The sequence below is a fragment of the Clytia hemisphaerica genome, unplaced genomic scaffold, assembly GCF_902728285.1.
Source record: "Clytia hemisphaerica strain Z4C2 unplaced genomic scaffold, Clytia hemisphaerica genome assembly, whole genome shotgun sequence".
Classification (NCBI taxonomy): domain Eukaryota; kingdom Metazoa; phylum Cnidaria; class Hydrozoa; order Leptothecata; family Clytiidae; genus Clytia; species Clytia hemisphaerica.
Window position 1 is genome coordinate 119,163 of NW_027104433.1, and position 14,043 is coordinate 133,205.

General features: G+C 35.4%; 2 protein-coding genes across 2 annotated transcripts in view; one reads left to right on the top strand and one right to left on the bottom strand.

Moving 5' to 3' along the window:
* The window catches only part of LOC136820694 (DNA-(apurinic or apyrimidinic site) endonuclease 2-like), a 54,628-nt gene that overhangs the window by 28,950 nt on the left and 11,635 nt on the right, over positions 1-14,043 (top strand). The gene's annotated exons all lie outside the window — the stretch shown is intronic.
* Positions 11,872-14,015, bottom strand: LOC136820724 (uncharacterized). The gene is made up of 5 exons (XM_067076947.1): positions 13,660-14,015; positions 13,422-13,547; positions 12,341-12,477; positions 11,984-12,149; positions 11,872-11,879 (listed from the first exon to the last, which is right to left on the bottom strand). Exons 1-5 carry the CDS (start codon positions 13,976-13,978, stop codon positions 11,872-11,874), a joined length of 756 nt encoding a protein of 251 aa, XP_066933048.1. The 5' UTR covers positions 13,979-14,015.

Consider the following 14,043-nt stretch of genomic DNA (forward strand, 5'->3'; position numbering starts at 1 on the left):
CGGTAGAATGATAAAATGCTTACTTCCCCCGGTTAATGAAAGAGCCAATGAAAAAGCAAATTTTCCAAAGGTTCCAAAATAATTTGGATCGAATATAAAAGATGACCCCCTGCATTTAGTAATCAAAGCAAAATCTAAATGATATAAAAAGGTCCTCTTATTAAACTTATTCATCAAGGGCGAGAATGGCTCGCAGAAGAGTGCTCTTCGTAGACTGGCATTCGATCAATGGTTCAGCTAACGGGAAAAGAAAGTTGTCATTCGATGAAAACGAAAAAGGTAAATTCACTTGTCCAGCAAAGCTATGCCTACATTCAGACTTTGAAAGTAAAAGAGGTTTACGAAAACATATAGACAACAAACATCCTTGGTACTATTATTTTGACGAGCAACCAGAGGTGAAAAGGGAAGAAGTTGAACTAAACCAGCCTGCTGTCCAGAGAAAGGCTTCAACCAGTTCAAAGCCATACTATTCAATTGACGAAGGAATAGGAAATGCGTTTTATAAATGGCTAACCACTACTTGTGGAGGAGGTAAACATGATAGAGAAGCGAAACAGGTAGCTAAACGCGCTATGAAGTTTTTGATGAACAGTACTGGTGACAACGAGTCACTAGCTCCTTTATCTTATGAACTTGTTGATTGTTGTTTAGGCTCGACAACTATAATACTAAAGTTTTTGACTGTTTTAGAAGAAGAATGGAAAATGTCTTCTTCAGGAGCATTGAACTACGTAAAAGCTATATCAGATTTAATGGATTATAAAAAAGCATTTGGGATCAATGATAACAAATTGAGATGTTTCACAATCACCGAAGTCTACTTAAGAAGAGCTAAAGAAAACTTGAGAAAGAAAAAACGACTCGACAGCACCCGAAACTTTGATTTGGAAAATTTGATTGGTCGAGATAGTTGGGCGAGCCTTGAAGAAATGGAAAGAGTAATCCCGTATCACATCATGCACTACAGAGATATCATCAATAAATGTCCAAGAACCCCTACCAAACAAGCAGGACTTGACATTTTGTACTCGTTTCATCACTACGTTTTTGTTCCTGAGAGTGGAGTGCAGCCGACCTATGACATTTCAGTATTTAACCTTGCAAATGATCGAAAAAGCCAAGAAAACAGACGGGTTTGTTGATCAAAGAGAATTCAAGACTGCAGGTAAATACCTTTTTGACACCCTCATCTTAACCGAGGACGTATTCACCGTACTCGACACGTATATAGACTTCGTACGACCACTAATGAGTCCAACTTGTGATTATCTGCTAGTATCTACGACAGGACACCAATACAAATCTTTAACTACTGCCATGACTCTACTTGTACATAAAGCTATAGGAAAGTACATTCATCCAACTCGATATCGACAGATCGTTGAGACTGCAAGTGCAGATAGATTATCGAAATCAGAACAAGAAATCATTTCTGAAGACCAAAAACACAGTTCAGATGTTGCGAAGGTACACTACAAAAAGAAGCAATCGAGAATAGTGGTAACACAAGGACAAAAGTGCATGGAGAAAATGCTAGGAGCAGCACGAACAGATCAACAAGAGGCAATTTCTGAGGTAATTAGAGATTTAACATCAATATCGAAATCTTCCTCCCCTATGAATCTCAACCAAATGGCCGGACCTTCTTCTTCGAACAATGCTAATAGTAGTGCTACCCCTTTCATTGTTGAAACGGACGAAGAAAACTTTGAGTCCAATAACTTAGATGCCCAATGTAGAGAGGTAAACAATATTATGCAGCGTGTACAAAATATGTGTTCTTCAGTTGGTAATTCAAACGCCAGTCCTGATGATTCTACTGACGTTCAAATGGAAATTATTAGCTCAGTTAAAGCATCGACACCTGTTCGCTCTCAAAAACGACCCATGTATGACAAGACAAAGATTAGCAATAGTGTCACTGTCAAAAGGGAGATCGCCTCGAAGGAGGCTGGTAACAAGAAAGTTAAGTTCTCGCCAATGGAAGATAATATGCTTTTAAAAGGTATCAAAAGACATGGTGACAAGAACTGGGCTGCCATTATTCGAGATAAGGCTTTTGATTTCCACCAATCAAGAACCCGTGATTCGTTGAGGGTACGTGCTGATTCTGCTGCTTTTAAAAAACTCCTCAAAAAATGAATTATTTTTTCATTTTTGTTTTAATTTATGAATTTTTATGGTTGCTTTACTCTTGTACTGTATAATAGCGTTCTTTGTAGTACGTAAAACATTGTAAAAAAATTTTGAGGTCAAAATCTTATATGTTTTCAATTCGATATTAAATTTTCAAGCACTAGGAATCAATGCTGTGTTAAATTCATTTCTGCATTTTTTTTAAGAAAACTTAATGAAAATGGAATACAGTTCTACGTCGTCCAGTGAGTCTGACTCGACTTTGTGTGAAAAATTAAATAGAGGTTACAAACGGAAAAGAAAATTTAAAAGAGCAACTTTGAAAAGGGATCCACGAGAGGGAATGTGTCTTTTATCGAGTGACGAAAAATCTTCAACAGAAAACAAAAATACAAACATTATTGAACTCAGCACTGACAATGAATTGGACAATATTTCAATTAAAGTCTTATCGACTTCAACCACAAGCTTGGTACCATTGGATAACAATGAGGATGAGCTTGAGAAATCCATGTTGGAAATAGATTTGGAAAAGATAGTAAATGATATTTCAAAATCGAAAAAGAAAAAAAAAATGAAAAGCCAACCCTGACCTATTCTTCTTTTTTTCCTTTTGTATTATGAAAGTGGGCGTTTTCATTTTTAGATTTAGCTACTTCTAATTCTTCTCACCCGTTGTTACTCGTTGTTACCTGTTGTTACACTTTTTCTCGAAATAAGTCAAATAGGCCGAAAAAGTTTAAGTCCAGAATCGAAAGTGCCTCTTGTTACCCGTTGTTACCCGTTGTTACCTGTTGTTACACTTTTTCTCGAACTAAGTCAAATTGACCGAAAAAGTTTAAGTCCAGAATCGAAAGTGCCTCTTGTTACTCGTTGTTACCCGTTGTTACTCGTTGTTACCTGTTGTTACACTTTTTCTCGAACTAAGTCGAATAGGTCTAAAAAGTTCAAGTCCGAGAAAAAGTGTAACAACAGGTAACAACGAGTAACAAGAGGCACTTTCGATTCTGGACTTAAACTTTTTCGGCCTATTTGACTTAGTTCGAGAAAAAGTGTAACAACAGGTAACAACGGGTAACAACGAGTAACAAGAGGCACTTTCGATTCTGGACTTGAACTTTTTCGGCCTTTTTGACTTAGTTCGAGAAAAAGTGTAACAACAGGTAACAACGAGTAACAACGGGTAACAACGAGTAACAAGAGGCACTTTCGATTCTGGACTTAAACTTTTTCGGCCTATTTGACTTAGTTCGAGAAAAAGTGTAACAACAGGTAACAACGGGTAACAACGGGTAACAACGAGTAACAAGAGGCACTTTCGATTCTGGACTTAAACTTTTTCGGCCTTTTTGACTTAGTTCGAGAAAAAGTGTAACAACAGGTAATAACGGGTAACAACGGGTAACAACGAGTAACAAGAGGCACTTTCGATTCTGGACTTAAACTTTTTCGGTCAATTTGACTTAGTTCGAGAAAAAGTGTAACAACAGGTAACAACGAGTAACAACGGGTAACAACGAGTAACAAGAGGCACTTTCGAGTCTGGACTTAAACTTTTTCGGCCTATTTGACTTAGTTCGAGAAAAAGTGTAACAACAGGTAACAACGAGTAACAACGGGTAACAACGAGTAACAACTGTAGAAATTGACAAAGCCTATCGTTAAAGTCAGTTGGGAAAAGGGAAAACAGAATTAAGCGAACACTGAATTTTTCAATTAGTATTTTCTTCGTCAGAGGATGATATAAGCAGAGCCTCTTCATATGGTACGCTAACGTTAGCACTGAACAATTTTGGAACTTTGGATTTATCATCTTCTTCATCTGTAGATATTGTTACCACTTCATTGTCCATATTTGCTTGTTTGAATCGTAGAAGAGGCTTTACATCAATTGAATCGTGTGATGAACTATCAGTAAAGTCACTGAGCTCGACGCTAGGTCGGTCCAATATTTCTGCTAAATAGCGTTTGGTTATTGCGTTTGGTGTTTCGCTCTCAGAATCGGTGATTTGAATCGCGTTGGCGATTTTCAACCTCTTTTTCTTTGGTTGTGTGAGTGCTTCTTCGAGGTCACTGCTATCAGAAGAACGGTGCTGGTCTAGTATTCCATCTTTTTGAAGACGACGCTTGAGTGGACAATCTTTATCATTACGTTTGTCAGTTGATGTGGTTTTTGACGACCCTCCGGCACTCTGACGTCTGAGCCATTCAGTGTAAAAGCTGTCGATTCCATCCCAATTGTTGGCTTTTCTGATATTGTAGCTAAAAGTGAAAAGGGTAAAGTCTTTTAGAATGTTTATTCTATTGATTTTCTAGGTATTTACCAGGGCCATAGCAGAATCCCGGAATACGGGCTGTCCGTTTTTATCTATTAAATGTAATTAGCTATTTTGTCAAACACGGTGGCTCGATTTTGTATTGTGAAAAAATTCCTGAGATTAATTGAAGCCATCTTACCGTGTTAAGAGCCATTTTTTTTAAAAACCTTCAGAATAAAGAAAGTCTGATACCTCACCCTCTTAGATTTTGATGAAATTTTGACCAAATGATCTATCACACAAGAAAATAAGACTCTGAAAATTTCACCTTGATATCTCAAGTAGTTTTGAAGATACAACGTCTCAAAGATGGGCTACTAAGCGAAAATTGACCCCTAAAAATCATGAACTCTGGTGGGGAGCAGATTTTGAAAGCCAATGAATTTTTATTCAAGTACATTAGAAAGCTGATTTACAGTGGATTTCAAGAACTTTTTGTAGGGAATCAGAAAAAATCAAATTGAGTCTCCAAAATTTTCCCCGAAAATCTCTAGCACCTCCTGTAGAGGGCTTCAAACTTTGCGTAATCTGGGTTTGGAAGCACTTTAGCTGGCTGCTGATGGTCCTTGGGACTTTTTTGAAGTAAACTTTTGACCTGGAGTGGTTTACTGGTGGGTTTTGGCCACAAAAATAACATTTTCAGGATTTCCATCTTTGCGTAACCGTCAAAAATGGCCGAAAAAATTGCTATTTTGGCAGACCTGGAGCAAAATTCAAGATGGCGTATCTTTTTAAGGCAACACCAAATTTTTTTGAAATTTTCAGCAAGGCTTCCTTAGTAGGTCTAGTTTATAGCCTCAAAAAAATCTCAATGGGCTTTTGAAGTCTCTTAAAGATATGATCGATTGAAAATTTGCTTAACTTCGTTGTTTTCTCCCTCGTAAAATGCTAAATCAGGCCCACTTAAGGGCTCTAACAGGATAATTTTTGTCAAAATATTGGTTGATCTTCTCTAGCCAACTAATCATTGGCATTAGGGGAACAACTGAAAAAGATTTCAGGTCATTTCCATCAACAGATGACATTTTATGACTGTTTCTTTATTTTTAAGTACAGAATATGTAAAAAAATGAGACTGGCATCTGGCCTTTCCTACCATTCTAGAGCCCATATTTCCAGGAAACGCCTCAACCTTTCACAGTTTGGTGAATAATAATCTTAAATATAAGCAGGCTACTTCAACTAAATGGGTTTAACAGTACTTAATTCCTATTCAAAAACTTTTTAGACTCATTCAGAAATCCTACTTTGACAATAATTTGCGCTTTACCGCAAAATTTCTAAGTCCAAGTGTTTTGATTAGCTTTAGACTGTCCAATATTTCTTGTCCAGAAGATTTAAACAGCATTGTTTGCAGTATCTCATAAATTATCACCCTAGTAATGTTGCCTAGTTATTTAAGAATCAACAAGTAAGACTGTTAGTGTACACTATTATAGAGATATTGGACAGTCTAAAAGCTAATCACGACACTTGGACTTAGAAATTTTGCGGTAAAGCGCAAATTATTGTCAAAGTAGGATTTCTGAATGAGTCTAAAAAGTTTTTGAATAGGAATTAAGTACTGTTAAACTCATTAAGTCGAAGTAGCCTGCTTATATTTAAGATTATTATTCACCAAACTGTGAAAGGTTGAGGCGTTTCCTGGAAATATGGGCTCTGGAATGGTAGGAAAGGCCAGATGCCAGTCTCATTTTTTTACATATTCTGTACTTAAAAATAAAGAAACAGTCATAAAATGTCATCTGTTGATGGAAATGACCTGAAATCTTTTTCAGTTGTTCCCCTAATGCCAATGATAAGTTGGCTAGAGAAGATCAACCAATATTTTGACAAAAATTATCCTGTTAGAGCCCTTAAGTGGGCCTGATTTAGCATTTTACGAGGGAGAAAACAACGAAGTTAAGCTAATTTTCAATCGATCATATCTTTAAGAGACTTCAAAAGCCCATTGAGATTTTTTTGAGGCTATAAACTAGACCTACTAAGGAAGCCTTGCTGAAAATTTCAAAAAAATTTGGTGTTGCCTTAAAAAGATACGCCATCTTGAATTTTGCTCCAGGTCTGCCAAAATAGCAATTTTTTCGGCCATTTTTGACGGTTACGCAAAGATGGAAATCCTGAAAATGTTATTTTTGTGGCCAAAACCCACCAGTAAACCACTCCATGGTCAAAAGTTTACTTCGAAAAAGTCCCAAGGACCATCAGCAGCCAGCTAAAAGTGCTTCCAAACCCAGATTACGCAAAGTTTGAAGCCCTCTACAGGAGGTGCTAGAGATTTTCGGGGAAAATTTTGGAGACTCAATTTGATTTTTTCTGATTCCCTACAAAAAGTTCTTGAAATCCACTTTAAATCAGCTTTCTAATGTACTTGAATAAAAATTCATTGGCTTTCAAAATCTGCTCCCCACCAGAGTTCATGATTTTTAGGGGTCAATTTTGGCTTAGTAGCCTATCTTTGAGACACTGTATCTTCAAAACTACTTGAGATATCAAGGTGAAATTTTCAGGGTCTTATTTTCTTGTGTGATAGATCATTTGGTCTAAATTTCAGCAAAATCCAAGAGGGTGAGGAATCACACCCTGAAGACTCTTAAAAAAAATGGCTCTTAAATCTTGACAATTTATTGGAATTTTTTTCCACTCCTCCTCAGACAACTTTTGAAGTTGGTATAGTGCTTCGTCAATGCGATCTGGATGTGTCGTGAAAAGTGGATGTTTCTTTTCCCATCTCTGAGGGTCGTTTTCATTAGCTCCCAAGAAATACAAATCCATCTCGTGTTCTGTGAATGTCAACTCAGCTTCAGACGTCGTTTCAGATGAAGTTGATTCGCCGGCACTCTCACTTTCGAAGTCGGAATCTGCCAGTAATTGATCGACTAAACCATCATAATCGTTGAAGACGGCGCCTGTGCGAAGTTCCTCTCGCTTTAATCTAAATAGCTCTTCGTTCGTGCACGATTCGAAAAGAGGCATTTCTTTTAGGACTTCTGCACAGTAATGGAATACATACAGTTATTTCTCAGCCAGGCTAGAAAAAAATAAAGGAAAATGCATTTTAGAATTAAACAAACGATTATGTAAAGCTGAAGTCACCATTGCACTAGACCTATCGAACCGTGCAATATTCAGAAATAATCTATTACAAACCAAAAAGTTCTGAATGCATAATTCAAAATGACTCAAACATATGAATAATATTTTTGAGTTCAATTTTACTTACTGGCAACACTGGAATCCTTCACTGGGAGTGGTTTTGTTTTAAAACAACGGAGACGATTATACACTGCATCGTGATCTTTGTTGCGTCTAACGTTGTCATCGTTTTCATCTTCAGAAGAAGAACTTGATGACGACGATGATGAATCGGAATTCGGGTTGTTCGTATTCGTACCAAATTTTGGCCTCTTGTTTGTTGTGATGTAAAAGCCTGACATATATTTCACTTTTCTTGCATCCTTGTGCTTCTGTGATAGCATTACAAGTCGGCTTATGATACTTTGCGCAAAGTAACGGAATTTCGTTCCGTTCTTTTTCTCTTTTCTCTTTTTCTTAAATCAGGGGGTAATGTATATCTGCAAAAATTGATCTTGTTTATCAAAAATTGTTAAACAATTTTAAAAAGATTTTTCTTATAAGAAAATCAATGGATTAAGATTCAAGACTTCTCCTGTAAGATTTCTTTTCTGCTCTATTTATCAAAGAATCAAAAAATATTTTATTGAAAAAAACTATAAATTTTCAAGTTACAGATTATAGCCAAGCTTTGCGCTATTTCATAGAATGAGACAAAGAAGTTAGACGTTCTTTACAACTTGATATTTAGCGAAATTCCGTCGTATATTAATAAACTCTGAAGCCATTTTACTATTTGATCGCAAGAGACAGGGATGTAAGACTTTGTTTACAACTTGATATTTAGCGAAATTCCGTCTTATATCAATAAACTCTGAAACCATTTTACTATTTGATCGCAAGAGACAGGGATGTAAGACTGTTTACAACTTGATATTTAGCGAAATTCCGTTTTATATCAGTAAACTCTGAAGCCATTTTACTATTTGATCGCAAGAGACAGGGATGTAAGACTTTGTTTACAACTTGATATTTAGCGAAATTCCGTCTTATATCAATAAATTCTGAAGCCATTTTACTATTTGATTGCAGGAGTCAGGGATGTAAGACTTTGTTTACAACTTGATATTTAGCGAAATTCCGTCTTATATCAATAAATTCTGAAGCCATTTTACTATTTGATTGCATAAGACAGGGATGTAAGACTAATGAACCTTCATTTATAACTTGATATTTAGCGAAATTTCGTCTCGTATCAAAAAACTTTGAACCCAGCCCCAATGGAAAATTTGGCAAAAATTTCGTCTCCAGTGGGAAAATACCCTGAAACTTTAGCCCGACTGTGAAATTGACTTTGATTTCATACCAATTCGAAATTCATGTTTAAAAATTGCACTCCAAACCCATCCCCAGTGGATTTTTTAACCTTGGAACAATACATTTTCTATCCCCATTGGGGTTCCAATAGGAATTTTTATCCTCACTGAGGAAAAAAGTTCGACCGGGGCTGCGAGACAGGGGTGTTCTAAATATCAAGTTCTAAACGAAAGTTACTTGGCCTTAGCTTTTATATCTGTTTCCTTATATGAAAAAGTAAAATGAATTCAAGTTTATTGATATAAGACGGAATTTTGCTAAATATCAAGTTGTAAATGGAAGTGCTAGTTAGTCTTACATCCCTGTCTCATTCTTTGTAAAAGTAAAATGACTTCAAGTTTATTGATATATAAGACGGAATTTCGCTAAATATCAAGTTGTAAATGGAAGTGCTAGTTAGTCTTACATCCCTGTCTCATTCTTTGTAAAAGTAAAATGACTTCGAGTTTATTGATATAAAACGGAATTTCGCTAAATATCAAGTTGTAAATGGAAGTGCTAGTTAGTCTTACATCCCTGTCTCATTCTTTGTAAAAGTAAAATGACTTCGAGTTTATTGATATAAAACTAGTGAGTCTTACATCCCTGTCTCATTCTTTGTAAAAGTAAAATGACTTCAAGTTTATTGATATAAGACGGAATTTCGCTAAATATCAATTTGTAAATGGAAGTGCTAGTTAGTCTTACATCCCTGTCTCATTCTTTGTAAAAGTAAAATGACTTCAAGTTTATTGATATAAGACGGAATTTCGCTAAATATCAAGTTGTAAATGGAAGTGCTAGTTAGTCTTACATCCCTGTCTCATTCTTTGTAAAAGTAAAATGACTTCGAGTTTATTGATATAAAACTAGTTAGTCTTACATCCCTGTCTCATTCTTTGTAAAAGTAAAATGACTTCAAGTTTATTGATATAAGACGGAATTTCGCTAAATATCAAGTTGTAAATGGAAGTGCTAGTTAGTCTTACATCCCTGTCTCATTCTTTGTAAAAGTAAAATGACTTCGAGTTTATTGATATAAAACGGAATTTCGCTAAATATCAAGTTGTAAATGGAAGTGCTAGTTAGTCTTACATCCCTGTCTCATTCTTTGTAAAAGTAAAATGACTTCAAGTTTATTGATATAAGACGGAATTTCGCTAAATATCAGGTTCTGAATGAAGGTTCCAAAATGTTTCTTCGTCTTTCACATTTGAAATAAATATGCAAGATGTCTCTAAAACTTTATTGATGATAGGATAGGAAGTAATTTTATAAATCTCCAAAGCCTATAAAACGTTGGTAATGATATATTATTTAGTTATTCGCTGCATCATTGATAGCTATATCAAAACGCTTTGCTTACAAAAGTGCAAACAACTATAAGCAAGAAGAGAAAAAAATCATACACAAAGTATGTATACAACAATGAGATTAATTCACTTGAGAAAATTCTCTCGAAAGAGCGAATCTCGTTTTTTGTGCGTTACGACCCCCGTGTTGAAGAAAAGTAAAGTTTAGTGCATGAAATGGGTTTTTAATAAAGTGTACCTTTTCCACCTTTTTTGAACGAATTTTAAACTTAAAATGTGTATTTATGTAAAAGAATACTTCTATGTGTCATTTGGGAATAAATTTTCTAGGATTTGTCCAATTAGAAGAAGGTTTTAATTTTTAACGGAATTCCGTTACTTTGCGCAAAGTATCATAAGCCTTACAAGTCCACCTAAATAGACAAATAATACAATGTCAACAGACAGCAAAACCTTGATAAACAACCTCGTTTTGCCATGAAAAGTCAATAGTTCAATAAATAAATACAGTCAACGAAAAATATATTAATTTGATTGATACCTTGTAAAACTCTCTTGGCGTCTTCACAGCTTAGTGAGTTGGATGTCCACTCATCCATGAACACTACTTCTGTTGAATCTTTTATCATGTGGCCAGCGAATCGGCCTTCTTGCGTGACACCTGCAATGTGTTCAGTTGAAATCAGCCCTAGAAGGTAACGAGTACATCATATGTAATAAATTCTACCACGTATTGTGAAAAATGATTTTACGACATTCGAGAAAACATCTTTAGTTCATGCATTAAAAGGAAAATTTGGTGTTTCTTACCTTGTAGTGTGTAGAAACCAGGTGGTTTTCCTGAATTTGATTTTCCGTGTAGTAACAGTTTTCGTTCTTTGATAGGGAACATCTTATGTAACAACAATTGGTAGAATTTTTGAAGAAAGTGCACTCTCGTCTTCTGCTTGGGAAAACTGTTAAATATACCTGAAAAGTCAAGAGATTTGGTTAGAAAAATGACATTCAATTCATCTAATAAAAATTTTATCTTTTGAAAGACATTTTCACTTGAGATCGCTTTAGCAAAGAAAAAATGTTGAACCTAGCTTGAAAAAAAGGTTACCTTGGATGAACGGAATTGGATAGGAGCAACGGTCAGCCTTATACTCGTATCGAATAAACGTTCTCGGTGTGTGATCTGGTGCAAATTTCTTTATTTTTACAAAACGCTTTTCTGTTATCAAAAAACATGTACCATGTGGCAAAACTTCAATCACGTTGAACAGTCGTGTCATTGGTGTTATCAGTCCGCAATCTGGATCAGACAGCAATTCCGTAACTCTCTCAATATGTGGAGTCAACAGCTCGGCAATCTTTGTAATTTTCAGACATCTCATCAGATACTTCTTTATTTTCGAACACATCACGTAAGTAAACTTGCACTCCTTGGGCTTTTTGTAAACCATACCTTCACATATAGCGTATCCCTTTTTCTTCATATGCCTATCGATTTCTGCAATGGCTTGACAAATCTTGTTCTGTGGCTTAGGTTTTGATGGTACAGCGGCTAAAATTTAGTTTTTGAAAGCTTTCAGTTATAAATAACACATAACGTTGTTTCGAAGTCCATCTAACGTTTTTAGGACATTAAGAACGTTCTAAAATTTAGCACTAAATATGATCTAATTCTAAGGTCCTGGAAATAGTATTTTGAGCATTTTTATTCTTAAATTATGTTATAAATATATATGTTATAAATGAATATATTAAAAATATATGTCAAATTCAAAATAAACATACCTCTATCAGAATCGTCAACTATAGTGATGGCAAGACGTGTAAATTTGATGTCGTCAATTCCTTTTAACAGCTTCATCTTCACGTCTATGGGTATCGTTGGCCGAATGGTTAGGGATGCTGGTACCTTGTCTTCTCCGACAACGTTCACGTCCACCGGTAGAGAGGACTAAAAATATGAAACAAACATTACAAAAATCTTGAACATTGAAAACTTGATTGTTTGGAATCAAAAACACAGTGAAATATAGAATTATAGGATTTATTTATAATCAATCAAACAATTGGTTTTAAGATAAATATTTCTTATTAAGGAGAGCCGTGTTGTTTTAGAGTGATGATAAGTTTGAAATTACGTACCTTATGACGCTTCATAGTTGCCTCAGAGAGCTTTAGATTGTAGAATTTGCATGCTTGCTCGATCATCTCTCTACGGTTGTAATCTTTCAATGTCTGAAAGAGCGCTGCGGAGTAATATTCGTTACTTCTGGTTTTGTCTGAAGAATAAGAATTCAAATGAATACATTTTTTGAGAATTTATTCACAACCCTACTTTGAAAGAGGTATTTCAATGTTTTTTATAAGAGCAAATAAAGAACATTTTAAAAGCTTTGCAGACTCTAAAAAAAACAAAATGTTTAGAAAAATTGGTAAATATACTCAAAAAATGTGAAAATAAGAAAATTCTTAGGCTCAAAATCAAAAGGTTAATCAAAAATATTTTGGATGTTCTTATAAAAAAAATGTAAACGGAAATTTATTTTAAAAAATAATTTCAATCTGTTAACCCTTTAAGTGCCGATGTCGTATATATACGACATGGGCTATATAGGAGGGCGAAGCCCTCCTGTAATGCCCAGTTTGAGTTAGAAATCGTCATTTTTGGTCGAACTCGTAGGAATTAGATTGTCCTTTATGGTCAAGCAAAAAGAATTTCAAAAATGAGTCTTTCCAGCGAGATTTTAAGCAAAAAAGTCAAAAAAATGCAAAAAATTGACAAAAATTCACTTTTTTGAGATTCTGACCGTTTTTTGACTATTTTTGGTCAACGAGTGATCCAAGAACCTCCAAATTTGGCCCTGTTTTACTTTATTCTGTCTTCTAGTGAATTGATTTGAAGTTTTACCACTGGGCACCTTTCCATCAGTTCAGTCAGGTCCGCGCAGCGCAACGTACCCCCCCCCTTGGCCGCCGCCCACCACGCCCTTCCTCAATCGGGCGGCGCCGAAGGCGCCCAAAAGAAAGAGGAGACTCTAAGCTATCCAACGAGCTATATACGAGCTTCTAATTCTTTCTAGATCAGGAGATATAAGCCCTTAAAGTTTGAACTAGCGATTTTAAAAAAAAAACTTAGAAAAAAAGACCCTGGCACTGAAAGGGTTAATTGAAAGCAAAATATTTCAAACTACTGAGAAACGAGAAAATAAATCTATATTCTTACTTCTAGGAGTGATAGGCTTGCACGTTGTGACGTCTAGTCCAGCCTTCATGATTTTTTTCTTCAAAGCGAGCTCAATCTTCTCAACTTCGGTTTGCGCACAAACAACACCAATCCAAAAAGAAATTCCTATGAAAAACAATAAATTGAGTAATTCAGAAATCAATTTTTTACATATGATATCTTATATCTAACTCAATTATAAGTATCCTTGTTGAAAAATAGTTTAAAAAACACTCACCAGGAATCAAACATTCGTCTTTGTAATCATCTCCACTATTTTCTGGATCCTCCCTGATAAGCTCTTTTCTCAGTACGGTAGACTCCATTGCACAAAGACAACTAAAATACATCACAATATCCTCGAATTCATTTATTTTGGCTTCGATTTCTTCTTTCTTTTTGATGATGTTGAAACTAGCCTCAGGTAAGTCCTCTTCATTGACATCCCAAACGCAACGCAAAGAGATGATATGGCAGTATTCGATAATAGGAGTAACAACAAAATTTGATAGAGCATCTTTTAATGTCTTACTTCTTATGGTTCTTTGGATGTTCATTTTTCACAAATATTAGCAGCAAACCTCTCGATATCTCTCTTTACGCGAAGAGAACACTATTTGAT